This window comes from Brassica rapa, chromosome A01, assembly GCF_000309985.2.
Source record: "Brassica rapa cultivar Chiifu-401-42 chromosome A01, CAAS_Brap_v3.01, whole genome shotgun sequence".
NCBI lineage: Eukaryota > Viridiplantae > Streptophyta > Magnoliopsida > Brassicales > Brassicaceae > Brassica > Brassica rapa.
Genome location: NC_024795.2, coordinates 3,738,860 through 3,751,314, shown reverse-complemented (window position 1 = coordinate 3,751,314; position 12,455 = coordinate 3,738,860). Strand labels below are relative to the sequence as shown.

The window sequence follows — 12,455 nt, the reverse complement described above, 5'->3', positions numbered from 1 at the left end:
GCAGTCATACAACTTTTCAGTCGGTTTATTATTTGGTAAAATGTTTACCAATAAAAAAATTTAAAAGCTAAGAAATGTGTTACGTCAAAAGATCTCAAGTTCTGTAATATAACCCCAGTTTTATTTTTTTTTCCTGGGATTTATTTTAAGTTTAGAATCTTTAGATGACAAGCTGGACAAAATACAAAAGGGTATTCTTAAACTTGATTTCCCAAAGAATCCAACAACACCAAAACTTGAGCAAGAGATCTACGTTTCTTTTCACCTTTTCACTTTGATCTCTGCTGTTGGTACATACACTACATAGTCTTCTTCAGATAAACAAGAAGAAGACTTGCTTAACTTTTTACGGCCTTTCGGTGTTCTAAATCTCTCAAGCCTATGCGTTACATCCATTAACTTGTTTTCTGCTCTACAAAGAACCTCCATCAACGCTTCCAATTCTTCCTCTTCCTTTAACTGGCTCTCTGCCTCCTTATCCTCAATAGGCGTCTCTACGCTCATTTCGCTGGTTAGCTCTTCATGCGGCTGTAAATACAAAATAAGAACAACCAACTTCAGACATCTAGTATTTTCCAAAACCACTGGTCAACACAAGTTCATAGAGCAAGTTCTGAATCCATAACTAAATGCTCTAATAATAAACTCATTTTTTTTTAAAAAGGGTTTATTTGTATCATACCACTAGAGCGAAAGAAGAGTCTTTCTGTTCAAGATACTGTTGACTTTCATCTTCTGGGGGAGTAGGAAAGGAGTCATTGGCGTCTTCAGTTTCCTCCTGCTTATCATTACAGGCAGAAACTGTCGTCTGATCCGTAAAATCATCATATCTGAGTGGAACAGTCTCGTCCATGGTATCATCATGAATTTCATTTATTTCCATGGTGCCTTGCATTTCATTTGTTTCTGAGTTGTTCTCCACGTCTACAGTATCTTGCACTTCCTTTGTTTCTGTGTACTCCATGACAGTCTCGTCCGTTGGATCTTGAATCTCATTTGTTTCTGAATTTTTCTCCATGAAAGTCTCAACCAAGGTATCTTGAATCTTTGGTGCTTCTGTGTTTTCCTCCATGACAGTCCCGTCCAAGGTATCTTGAAATTCGTTTGTTCCTGAGTTTTCCTCCATGACAGGCTCGTCCAAGGTATCTTGAACTTCATTTGTTACTGTGTTTTCCTCTGTAACAGTCTGGTCCAAGGTTTCATGATTTTCATTTGCTCCTGTGTTTTTGTCCTTGGTAGTCTCGTCCACAGAGCCTTGAGTTTCATTTGTTTCTGTGTTTTCCTCCATGACACTCTCGTCAACAATACATCGAGTCTCATTTCTTTCTGTGTTTTTTTCCACCAAGACTGCTTCTCGTCCAGAATCTCCAGACCCCGCCTTCGACCCTTCAGGTTGTTTCATACTTTCCGTCTGCAATAGGGAAAAGAATGGAACATATGATTGATCTCATTTGTAAGAAATTTTCAAAGTCTCTGAAGAAATCCATCCAGACAACGTTTCATATGTGAGAAGGAAACAATATGGTGTACCTTCCTATTCCTCAATGCCATATACCGCGCATTTTTGAACCATTTGCTAACCTGAAAAAAAAACAAAATTCAAGCACACACCCAGCCAAAATATTTACTATATGAATGAGCCTAAGCTACAAGACACATCCTTACGAATATTTTATTGGGTCTCAGTATTACCTTCTCTGGGTCAAGACTCAACTCTTTTGAAAGACTATCCCTCACAGCTTTGGAAGGAAGCTCATTCTCTACAAACACTTGACGTAGCTTCTGAATACATTTATTCAAACAAACTTCAAACTTAGCAAAGTGATTCTTTTTTTTTCTCACTAAAACAGGAAAGTAAAAAATTTCAGACCTCAACTGCAGCTCTTGGGATTCTAAACATTGGTCTCTTCCCTACTTTGCCTTCTACAGAGACAGAATCTCTCTCACTATGTTGAGTCTGTTCTGGTGTTTCCTTAACATCTTGATCTTTCTTGCTGTTCTCACACACAGCTACCAGTGTGCTTGCTCCATCAGATTCCTTTTTTCTCTTCCTTCTGTCACTCGGACCCCAATCTTCGTCTTCACTACCTTGCTCTTGCAGAACAGCATCTTTCCCAAACATTTCCTAATAACAAAAACAATCATCAAACACAAATCAAGATTATAAAATCAATGGATGTTGTTGTTACTCACATGGTATAGTTTAGTATAGTCAACAGTCTTCCTCTGTCTTGGTCCGCACACAGTTTCTTCGTTACTCGTCTCCTCTGAATCCACCATATTGCCACCTTCCCACGATCCTGTTGAAAGTGCTACACCGTCAGATGCTAAACTCACGCTACTACTCGAAACGCTTTCCCCATCATTATCACCACCACCACCACCACTATCGCTTTTGCTGCTGCTTTTATCCTTCGTTTCAGGGTCATAATCACCATCCTCAGAGTCATCCGAAGGCCAATCCGCTTCTTTGTTAAGTGTAGCTTCACATCCAACAGGAAGACTAGCTTCTTCATTAAAAATATCCTTAACACATAGAGAGAAAAAAAGAGTGTAAAGGTTTCAAAACTAGAGTTCATCTAGTGAAGTATCTCTAGAGCTTGCCAAAAGTTTTACCTGCCAGTTGCTATCCACAGAGAACTGAGTTCCTATCTGCGCATTCATTGCGTCGATGATTTCAATTTTGCAATCACAAAATTTGCAAAACCAGCCTTGATCTCCAGGAGGTACTGTTGAGATTAAGTAAAGAAAAAAAGTCAGGTGGAGAAACAAACTCTCTGAATACAATATACATATGTAAGAGCAAGAGCACAAAGCATACTTACTGCTTTCTGTTTCCAAAGGAGGGTCAAGACACTTCTGGTGAAACGCACGGTTACACGTTCCATCGCAAAGTATTATATCGTTGTCCGGAAAAGCCTCTCGCGAGTTGCACTCCGCACAAAATATCTGCAAATTGGTTGGAACCATGGTTAATAGTTTAAACATGTTTATGGTGAAATAAAAAAGACTCTTACTTACATGGTCATGATGAATAGAACCATCTGGAGCCATAACTTTCTCCTCCATCCTTCCCACCGAGCTAAGAAGATCTAACTGATGAATGGCGTCGCGTAGTCCAAGCTTGCAGTCGAAGATATGTTTCCGTGCTCTCTCAAGCTCCTTGTCTGGTCTTATCTTTTCCCGGCTGAGGAATTGAAGACAGCAACCAAACTTGATTAAAACTCTTTTGTAACGCAGCATTAACTACTCTTTTGGTAATATATCAAACAAATTAGCAATAATCTAAAACCTTCCCACATAAGAAGAAACACTAAGCAAGAAGAGAGTAAATTTCAAAAAAATGTTTTGTACCTCTGACCTTTCCACCCTTCAGCTGCGTAAGCATCGATGAGATTCTGCTGCATCTTCATCTTAATAAGCAAATACCTTGTTCGCCTCTGCAACCGTAACGCTTCATCTACCTCCTCCTCCTCAACCTTATTACCCTTTTGCTGTCTCTTCCTTTTCCTCTTCCTCGTTTTCTTACCCTTCTCCTCCTCCTCCTCCTCATTGCAACGAGAATACTTCCTCTTGTTTGATTTCGAACTTATTTCTTCCTCGGATTTGCGCTTAGTGTACTTTCTCTTGTTCGATGTTTGTTTTCCTTTCTTCACAAGAGATGAGAGTAGAGTAGACTCAGCTTTCTCAACCGAAACACAAGCCTTATCTGTTTCTTTCTCGATCCTCCCCTTGGTTACACTCTTCTTCATATCGAGCTACACGATGACAGAGACTTGTATCCTCCTCTTAGAAGATCATATCATATAAGATCTTACCCTGAATATTATAAACAACATTTACCTTGTCAGAATCCTCACTTCACAAACGAAACGAGTCAACAAACCCAATTCGAGGACAAAATCATAACTATGGTTCTTAATATTCCCATCATTAACAGGTGACAAGGACTGAATCAACGCTTACACATTAAAGACACTGCTAAGTTCAGACAAGTGTTTGACTTTTGATTGAAAGATGATACAAGACAACGAAACAGATTGAAGATTAGACTAATCAAGAAACAAACATAACAAACACTAGTCTCTACGCATCTTTATCATTATGCTCGTGACATATGATACTGAGCAAAGGAATCGTAACTCTTCAATTTTTAATCATTAGAAGCAAAAAGACTAATATTTTCAAGAGTTTATGACAGAATCAAGCCAAACCTGGAAGAGAGTAAAGAGAGAGGGGCTTGAAGATTGATTGTAGTGAGAAGCAATCACTGATTGAGGAAGGTGAAAACCACAGAAAGTGAAGATCTTTCTTAAAAGGGTAATGGGAGATTCTGATATAATTTTGATTTGGCGGTTTTTAATGTCACCGGCGGCGAGTTGAAACGGTGCTTATCAACGGTCGTGTTTACGTCACTCTCCGATGTTCTCTCTTTTTAGGGTGCTTTGCTTTGGTAAGGCGCTCAACTAATATGTATTTTCACTTTTAAACCCCTGTATTTTGATAGTTTGTTTCAGATTGACCTAATGTTTTTGGGAATATACATTTACACGCCAGCTAATCTTTCCTTTTCGGGTCATGGATAGTGAAATTTACTTCCCTTTTCAGGTTTTTTTGATGATAAATAAATGGACTTCTTGAAGTATTGGCTTTTAAGCCCAGTCAAGAATGTTGGTTCACCCATATAAGCCCATTATGAAAAAGGATTTTAAAGAAGTGATTTCATTTCAGGTTCTCAAAAGAAGGTAGAGAAGTGATGAATCTAATATAAGGTCGGGTATTTGTTTATGGTCGGCATAAAGCCAGTGGTCGGCAAAAGACCAATGAGTTGGTTCTTGGATATTAGGTACATAAAACAATCGTTTATGATCTTCGAAATTTTAAGAGTTAAACTATATTATATAGAATTTAAAGAAAATTATAAACAAAATCATAAAAAAAAGTTATTAAATTTTTTACTGAATTTTATACAATTGCAGGCCAATTGTATTTTTAAAATTAGTAAAATATTGACCGCAAGCTTAGCACATAGTTAACCGTTAACTAAAACTGAATTAGGATTAAACCAAATTAAGGTTTAGGCTTTACACAAACTTATATCAGCTTAGGCTATCTAAACACTCATAACCTTCATCACATCCTAAATTTAATTTTGAATAAGTTTAAAAATTGGAATATAAAAAGAAGTAGACTTTATTGATATACATGTATCTTTCACATTTGCATGTCTCGTAAAAGAGAATCGAATCATATAGGTAACCACCTAAAATATGAATTGATCAATTTTCCTACATTTTGTTCTTATTGTTTATGCCACTAGCCAATTTATAATTTGTTTTGTCAGTATTCATAAAAGAATTCTTAATAGCTGTGACATTATTAAGGAGTAGATCAAACTACGAAAGACGTACTTGAACCATGCACCACATGGGGTGGATTCGAGATAAGAACAAAAACTAGCCATAAACCAATCTTTGGTGTTTTTCACATTATTCACACATTGAATCACCGACTATTAAGTTTGTGGTGTTTAACTTGTTGATTGCAAAAACCAATAATATAATTTAAAATGACCTGCCTCATGCATTACTCGGAAATGACATATTAGTGACATGTGGGGCTAAATGTATTATTCTTTTGCTTTGGCATGGGACGGTCACAGTCCTATTCGTATGAAAGTTTTGTTCGTTTGCAAAATTATTGTAATCCCTTAAAAATCTAAATGATGTGCTATAGAGACAAACCGAACAAAGATTGTCTGCTAATGTACTATTTTCACAGCTATGATAATCTCGATTACTGCATTTTTAAGGTTGTGAGATACTTTGAGATGTTGTGACATGTTCGATGATAATCTAAGTTTGGCAGGACTCGTTTAATATGATGCGGTTTTGAGTAAGTTTGTGTTTGTTCCTTCGGTTATATTATTTGAACACTTATCAAACACAACTCTAAAGATGTTAAAGTTGGACTCTGCTAATTCTGCGAACCAAATGGATTTTCAGCCGTTAAACTGTCTTAAATTTATATTGCTTCAATTCGTTACAAGTAACAAACAAATCTTAAATTATACACAAATATGAGTACACTGGTGCGAATTAAGAAGTTGTAGTTAGTAGGTTGCTTTCACCTAATTGTCGGAAAGAGATTAATATATAATCATAATGTCTTAAATTATAGTTGTCACAGTTTAATTTTTAATAGAATAAAGTTCTATGATTGCAATTGCTCATATATATATATATATATATATATATATATATATATACATATTTAGAGTTTGAAGTTTTATATAACGTATCGCCTTCTAAACAATCAAACTTAGCCATAAAATTAATTATGTACATAAAGATGACATTCTACTGGAGGTGATGCACATAATGTTGTCTTTCTCCATCTCAAATATGAAGGTGATGCTGCAGAGGTATTCACGTGTAAGATTTTGTGTGGCATAGAAGATTAAGATCGACGCTGAAAACAATAAAAATATATAATATCATTTTTATAATTATATGATAATATATACTAGTATTATTTTACATAGGAAAATCAATATGAGGACCGACTCTACCAACAACTCTCTCTGGCTCTTTTTAGATGCATCTATGGAATTACAGCCAATCATTCAAACATTGCCTCAAAAGATAATATGACTTTTCGCGTCCACTAAAACTTATTTGGGAAAACTGTTTTTTTTAGAGCAAAAAAATAGTAACTATGTCCCTTTAGACTAATCTATATTTTGTGTCATATTTTCCTATAATACCCTTTAATATTTATGAAAATAATTTTAATAAATAGTTTTACAAACAAAAAAAATTTGGAAAAATAGTAACATTTGTTAAAATACCTATATGAACTTAATGGTATATTTTCCAGTTATAAAAAAGTTAAAATTATAAATTTCAGATTATGTTCTAAAAAAAGTAGAAATGACATTCTACGAAGTAGAAAACGAAATCTATTTTTTTCATTGAATCTACAATGTTTAGAATACGTGATCTACGTAAATAGGAGTATTCTACAAATATGTAGAATACACATTCCGCGCTTAACCTACCATTCTAAAGTTCTTAGAAATCAAAATCTACACATTAATCTAATTCTAAAACATGTAGAAACCGACTTCTACAGATTTACTATAAATCTAAAACATGTAGAAATCAAATTCTAAAAATTACTATAATTCTACAAAACTGTAGAAATTGATTTCTACATATTAGTTGTATTCTACGGATAAGAAATCAGTTCCTAAAAATATGAAAACAAAATATTTGAGAATATTCACTTTTATATTTTTTAAAAAAATCGATTTTTTAAAAAAAAAAAAAAAAACGAAAAAGAACAAAAAAAAACGACAAAAAAAACCTTGGCAACCTTCTTCGCCGTCTTCTATATTCCATTGATTGTTCACAAAATTTTCACATTATTTCTACCATGATTCATGTCTATGCTTCATGTGGTGTTTGGGAATTGGTTGTATCTTCGGGTTGGAGTTTTAATGTTGATAAAAAGAAAGGGGGAAGGTTACTTGCTTTGGAATTGAAGTTTTCTCTGGAAGAGTTACAGAAAATTGTTATAGAGGATTTTGGTTTTGAAGAAACAGATGCTGATTTGGAGTTGAGTAACCTTCCTATTGGATTGATCAATTCATCAAATTGTCCAATCTTACCCAACCTGTCCGAGAACTGCTGACAGAATTTCTCCCCAAAAGTAGTAAAAGAAGCTTGTACCAGATCCTCCAAGAAATTTTTCATATCTGTGTCAATATTTCCTTTTGATGAAGCAGCTAGGTGGCACAAAACATTCTTCTTCCTTGACTCTGCTCCTCGGTCTGCATGCTTTCTCTTGTTTCTTCCCGAAACATCAGCTGTGCCATCAACATTCCCTGCAACATGACTATTTTCACCTCTCTCAGTATCAGCTCTTTGATCATCTCCTTTCTCTTCGCCAGATTCCTCAAATTCAGAGTTTGTAGCTTCTTTTACTCCCCAAACATGATTGTTCCAATCATGTTTACTATTGATCATATCTAAAATACGATATACTCTTTCATCTTTCTTCTCATCCTTCTGTACAAAATCAGTTGCCAAAAGGACCACTCCATCTATGTGGGATTCCATGAATGAATGCAAAATCCCCTACAAACAATCAAATCATTAGTAAAGTGAACAAGACAATAAATATTTTAATTTAAAAAAAAAATTGCATACGTTTTCTGGGAATAAGTTCTCAACGCCAATGATATCTTCATAAGAACATTTTGCACATCCTCTCCAATTACCACACAGTGGACCTGTAAAATTTTTACTGACTTTTGTGCCACAAATCTCTCCTAAAGCAGGAACAGCTTCCATTATCCAAATTTGGAAACCAAACAAGAATCCTTCCATCAGATACCCCTCTTTCTGCTCTAATTTATGCCTTGTTTTATCAATTTGCTTCAGAAGGAAATCAAACGAATACAGACCCCATGGGTAATTCCGAAGCTTCTCCAAATCCATCGCCAACTTCATGTACAGATGCGGGATATTCACCTTCTCATCCTTTCCCATCACCACACCCATAATAACGCAAAGATATATCAGTCTCACCCTATCAACCCAAGTCCAGGTATTGCTCTCTTCCAAATGCTTCTTTTTATGATCTGCAAATTTATTTTTCCATTTGTCTTTATCTGCTTGCTCCAAAAACCATTATCGTCTTTCCATGTCACTAGCCCACTGTTATTCTCTCGCTTCACTTTCAGACCAGTGACAGCATGATACTCTTGCAATCCAAAACGCATAGGTCTCCTAGCGAAAGTGAACCACTTCTCATGTCTCTTGCTTGTCATCAACTCCTTACACAAGAAAGAGTGTACCAACCTCGCCGAAAACTTCAGATCATTCTTCTGGATAACCATAATCTGTGAAAAAATGGGATCTTTCATAACTTCATCGAATTCTGGTTCCATTTTTTCTTTTAGCAACTCGAGAAGTTTTAGTCGGCAGCTGTTATTAATCTTCTTAACCTGAGGTTCCAATCCCTCACCGTATAAACGATTAGGCAACTCCAACTCCATATCTGAAATTTGAAAACAATACAGCATATATCTATTAATAACAAAAACCTAAAATTCCTAAATCTATCCCAAAAATATGATTTAAACCATGATTGTGTACAAAATCTTCTCTAATCATCACCTTAACACATGATTGAAGCCTAAATATCTTAACTAACCCAAAAAAATTACCTTTTACCTTTCTATTTTCAAACTCTAAAAAGAAGTGGAGATAGAGTTTTATACCTTTGCAGAACAAACTAAAGAGTGATAGATTCGTAAAAAGCTCACAAAATCGTATGAGTTAGGCCAAATAATCGTCCAAATCAGAGAATTGAGTGAGTTAGGGTTAATGAACTTTGGGTGAGAATTTGATTTTCTCCCCCTTTGTTCGTGAATGGGAAATTAAGGATTTCGTCCCAGAGAAATCGAGTTTAAAGAGTTGAAATCATGCTTAGTCGGTTCAAATCAAGTGGGAATCAACCCGGATATAATCATACAAAACCAAAAAAATCGATTTGGGATTCTTTCCTGGGCACGGGATCGATCGATCTATCCTTAGTGGATCGGTCGATCTGTAAAGAATCGACCTTCGCCGATCGAGTGAAATGGACCAGGTCGATCAGTATATATTTCGCGTTTTTTTGTTCTGAATAATTATCGGGATCGATCGATCCACTGTAACTTGTAAAGCTGGATCGATCGATCCCGCTTGTCGAACTCATTATTTATCTTTTTAAAAAAATTGCAATTTTAAGGGCATTATTGCCATTTTCGAAAAAATTAGTTTAATAGGACATAAAGTAGTACAGATTAGTCTAAAGGGACATAGTTACCTTTTTTTGGCTCTAAAAAAACAGATTTCCCAACTTATTTATTCTCTGAAAACTAAATATTCTAAAAGGAAATGATAGGTAAGTACTATTTTGGTGCGTGGTCGTGTTTTATTGTTTTCTACGATTGAATGTGAGTTATTGACGAAGACTAATTACTCAAAGGTCCACATAGATTTTGGTGATCCGCGAGTTTTTTTTTTATTTGAAAAAAGTGAACCGCGAGTTTTGTAAAAAAATTTAGGTAAAATGCGACTGGATCAGTAAATATGATTTTACCACTCTCTTTTCAGATGTTACAAAAGAGCTTATATTTGTAATTTGTGTCCTTTGCGATTAAACTCACGTCATTGTTACAAAAAAAAAACTAATAGTCCATAAATCAAATGAGTTGATGATGTTTTTGTGTTTTGATTTCACCGACTAGAAGTGCTGAAATATATTATTGTGTAGCATGTTTTAAATTTGACGAGTGTTATAATTGTGTTTTAACTTTTAAGTGACAACAAACTTTGAGAACCCTATAGAATACGAAATTACGTGCAATCCATTCATGTAATTTAGGTTCGTGTAAATTACAAAATAGTTTCACATGAATCCAACCTAGTCTGTCTCTCTTAAGACCCTACACATAGAAATTTTACGTTCCAAGTCTATCTACATTGACAAGCAATGGAGACGTGTCGTGAGGGCTTACTTGGATATGACTTTCTTTTGCAAATTGTAATAATCCCGTGGCTAGCGCCGCCACATATGAAATTCGAGGAATATGCCTTTTCCTCACATAGTTAAACCCCATTATTCTGGAATCTGAATGTTAAACAAAGCTAATGAATATGCAAGTCATCAATCTTTCGTTTTGCTTCCTCCCTCGATGAAAATTTCATCGCTAAACACTAATTTGGACTTATCTGCACATGTATAGATCGTTTTAATTAATGATAACAAAAATCATATTTACTACTTGATTTTGGGTACACAAATTATATTATAGTATATATGATGAACGTATCAAATTGCTATGGTTCTCCTCGGATCCAGAGTTGTTTAGATATCATAAGTTAGAGAAATCTTGAATGAGAAACTATAAAATTGTTCTAGATAGATCTTTAGATTAAGATGAAAAAGTTCAAACTCAAAATTTGAACTCGTCAACTATAAATCGACTATTGAATATGGAAAGAATGAAAATATTCAAAAGGATATTAATGAGTCGTTAATTACAATCATTGAAAAACCGAATTACGTAGAAGTAAACCAAATCGTAATATACATACAGTAGTATTATTATTTTTATTGGTATAAATAATACAAAGAGATCAAATGGATTCCGATCAAAAAAGATTAAATGGAATAATAAATTTTTAGGATAGCTTTTTTAGTTTATTTTCACAAAAGTAGTCATTAAAAATGATATTTTTTTTATTAAAAGGTAAAATAATATTTATATCCTAAGATTTAAAATTGAGGAATAAAATTTTGATGATATTCAAATTTTGAAAGAGGAAAAATATTAAAATTTTTAAAGCAAAATGAATTATTTTGGTTATTTTCTTTTGATGGCTATTCCCATCAATAACCAAGTAAAAATAATTTTAAGAAAATAAAAAAAAAGAGTAGTATATTGATTGAGCTGGTGCTTGTTCATCATCTCCAACACTTTGCTCCGACAGGTCACCTTTTTTGGTTTTGCTTTCCTCACGAAAACAAACAAACTTCCTATTCTCTTCTTTATTCATTTATTCACAGACCATGAGAAAATCAATGAAGAACCTCCTGCTCCTCTGAGATTAACAACAACAACAACAAAAGAGAATTGATTCTCTCTCTCTCTCTCTCTCTCTCTCTCTCTTCTATCTTATTGAGTTCCGATCTGATCGGAATCGCTTTATATTCCTCCAAGAATAAACATCTATTTTGTGCGAAACACGAAGAACTCGCCTATGTTTCCGTCGGAGATCGAGCCATCTATGCCGGAACCTGATCACCGTTTCGCCAATCTCAGAGGCGTACGGTGGCGCGTGAATCTCGGCGTTCTCCCCTTCCAAGCTTCTTCCATCGATGATCTTCGCAAAGCAACTGCCGAATCTCGCAGAAGGTTAAATTTTTAATTACTCATCAATGAACACAATCTTGTCTGTTTGCTAAAGTTCCCTCTTTTATCTTTTTCCTCCTGTGATGATGATTAGATACGCGTCTTTAAGGAGACGGCTTTTGATAGATCCGCATTTGTCTAAAGATCTACGAAACTCTCCTGATCTCTCCATAGACAATCCCTTATCTCAAAACCCAGGTAACAGAGATTAAGAGATTCAATGTTTCTATGTTCATTGTGTTTTGATTCTTTGGTGTTTACATGGAACCGTTTCTGTAATGGCAGATAGTACATGGGGTAGGTTCTTTCGCAACGCTGAGCTAGAGAAAACATTGGATCAAGACTTATCAAGGCTATATCCTGAGCACTGGAGGTACTTTCAAGCTCCTGGTTGTCAAGGCATGTTGAGACGTATCTTACTCTTGTGGTGCCTTAAACATCCCGAGTATGGTTATCGACAAGGTATAAACATACATAGCTTGTG

General features: G+C 35.0%; 4 protein-coding genes across 6 annotated transcripts in view; 2 read left to right on the top strand and 2 right to left on the bottom strand.

Moving 5' to 3' along the window:
* Positions 1-20: 20 nt before the first annotated feature.
* Positions 21-6,774, bottom strand: LOC103853065 (pathogenesis-related homeodomain protein). Of its 3 annotated transcripts, none has more exons than XM_033278537.1 (12): positions 4,215-6,774; positions 3,355-3,819; positions 3,022-3,187; positions 2,826-2,949; positions 2,617-2,729; positions 2,194-2,526; positions 1,871-2,125; positions 1,693-1,782; positions 1,531-1,581; positions 1,321-1,411; positions 683-1,266; positions 21-528 (listed from the first exon to the last, which is right to left on the bottom strand). In XM_033278537.1, the coding sequence occupies exons 2-12, from the start codon at positions 3,750-3,752 to the stop codon at positions 262-264; spliced, it is 2,472 nt and encodes an 823-aa protein (XP_033134428.1). In that variant the 5' UTR covers positions 3,753-3,819; positions 4,215-6,774; the 3' UTR covers positions 21-261. The 3 variants fall into 3 exon arrangements, with proteins under 3 accessions (XP_033134428.1, XP_033134431.1, XP_009128222.1); XM_033278540.1 differs by having other exon boundaries at positions 683-1,006; positions 1,115-1,411; positions 4,215-6,772; XM_009129974.3 differs by having other exon boundaries at positions 683-1,411; positions 4,215-6,772.
* The window catches only part of LOC103855052, a 27,436-nt gene continuing 19,190 nt past the window's right edge, over positions 4,210-12,455 (top strand). Inside the window, exon 1 of the mRNA XM_033278635.1 lies at positions 4,210-4,283. The gene's annotated coding sequence lies outside the window, so the exon portion shown is untranslated. The remainder of the gene's footprint in view (positions 4,284-12,455) is intronic.
* Positions 7,209-11,282, bottom strand: LOC103863695. The gene is made up of 2 exons (XM_009141447.2): positions 8,214-11,282; positions 7,209-8,141 (listed from the first exon to the last, which is right to left on the bottom strand). Exons 1-2 carry the CDS (start codon positions 8,565-8,567, stop codon positions 7,449-7,451), a joined length of 1,047 nt encoding a protein of 348 aa, XP_009139695.2. The 5' UTR covers positions 8,568-11,282; the 3' UTR covers positions 7,209-7,448.
* Positions 11,555-12,455, top strand: part of LOC103853057 (TBC1 domain family member 5 homolog A) — a 3,261-nt gene continuing 2,360 nt past the window's right edge. The window contains exons 1-3 of the mRNA XM_009129961.3: positions 11,555-11,974; positions 12,066-12,169; positions 12,257-12,433. Of these exons, the coding sequence (XP_009128209.2) occupies positions 11,820-11,974; positions 12,066-12,169; positions 12,257-12,433 (436 nt within the window). The 5' untranslated portion in view covers positions 11,555-11,819. The remainder of the gene's footprint in view (positions 11,975-12,065; positions 12,170-12,256; positions 12,434-12,455) is intronic.

Bases quoted from the DNA above. Each gene is read 5' to 3' on its own strand.
- LOC103853065 (XM_009129974.3), bottom strand. From the start codon at position 3,752: ATGAAGAAGAGTGTAACCAAGGGGAGGATCGAGAAAGAAACAGATAAG. The intron at 2,730-2,825 runs GTAAGTATGCTT...TAATCTCAACAG, and splicing joins TCCTTTGGAAACAGAAAGCA to TACCTCCTGGAGATCAAGGC. The intron at 1,412-1,530 runs GTACACCATATT...TCCCTATTGCAG, and splicing joins TGGCATTGAGGAATAGGAAG to ACGGAAAGTATGAAACAACC.
- LOC103863695 (XM_009141447.2), bottom strand. From the start codon at position 8,567: ATGGGTGTGGTGATGGGAAAGGATGAGAAGGTGAATATCCCGCATCTG. The intron at 8,142-8,213 runs GTATGCAATTTT...GATTGTTTGTAG, and splicing joins AGAACTTATTCCCAGAAAAC to GGGATTTTGCATTCATTCAT.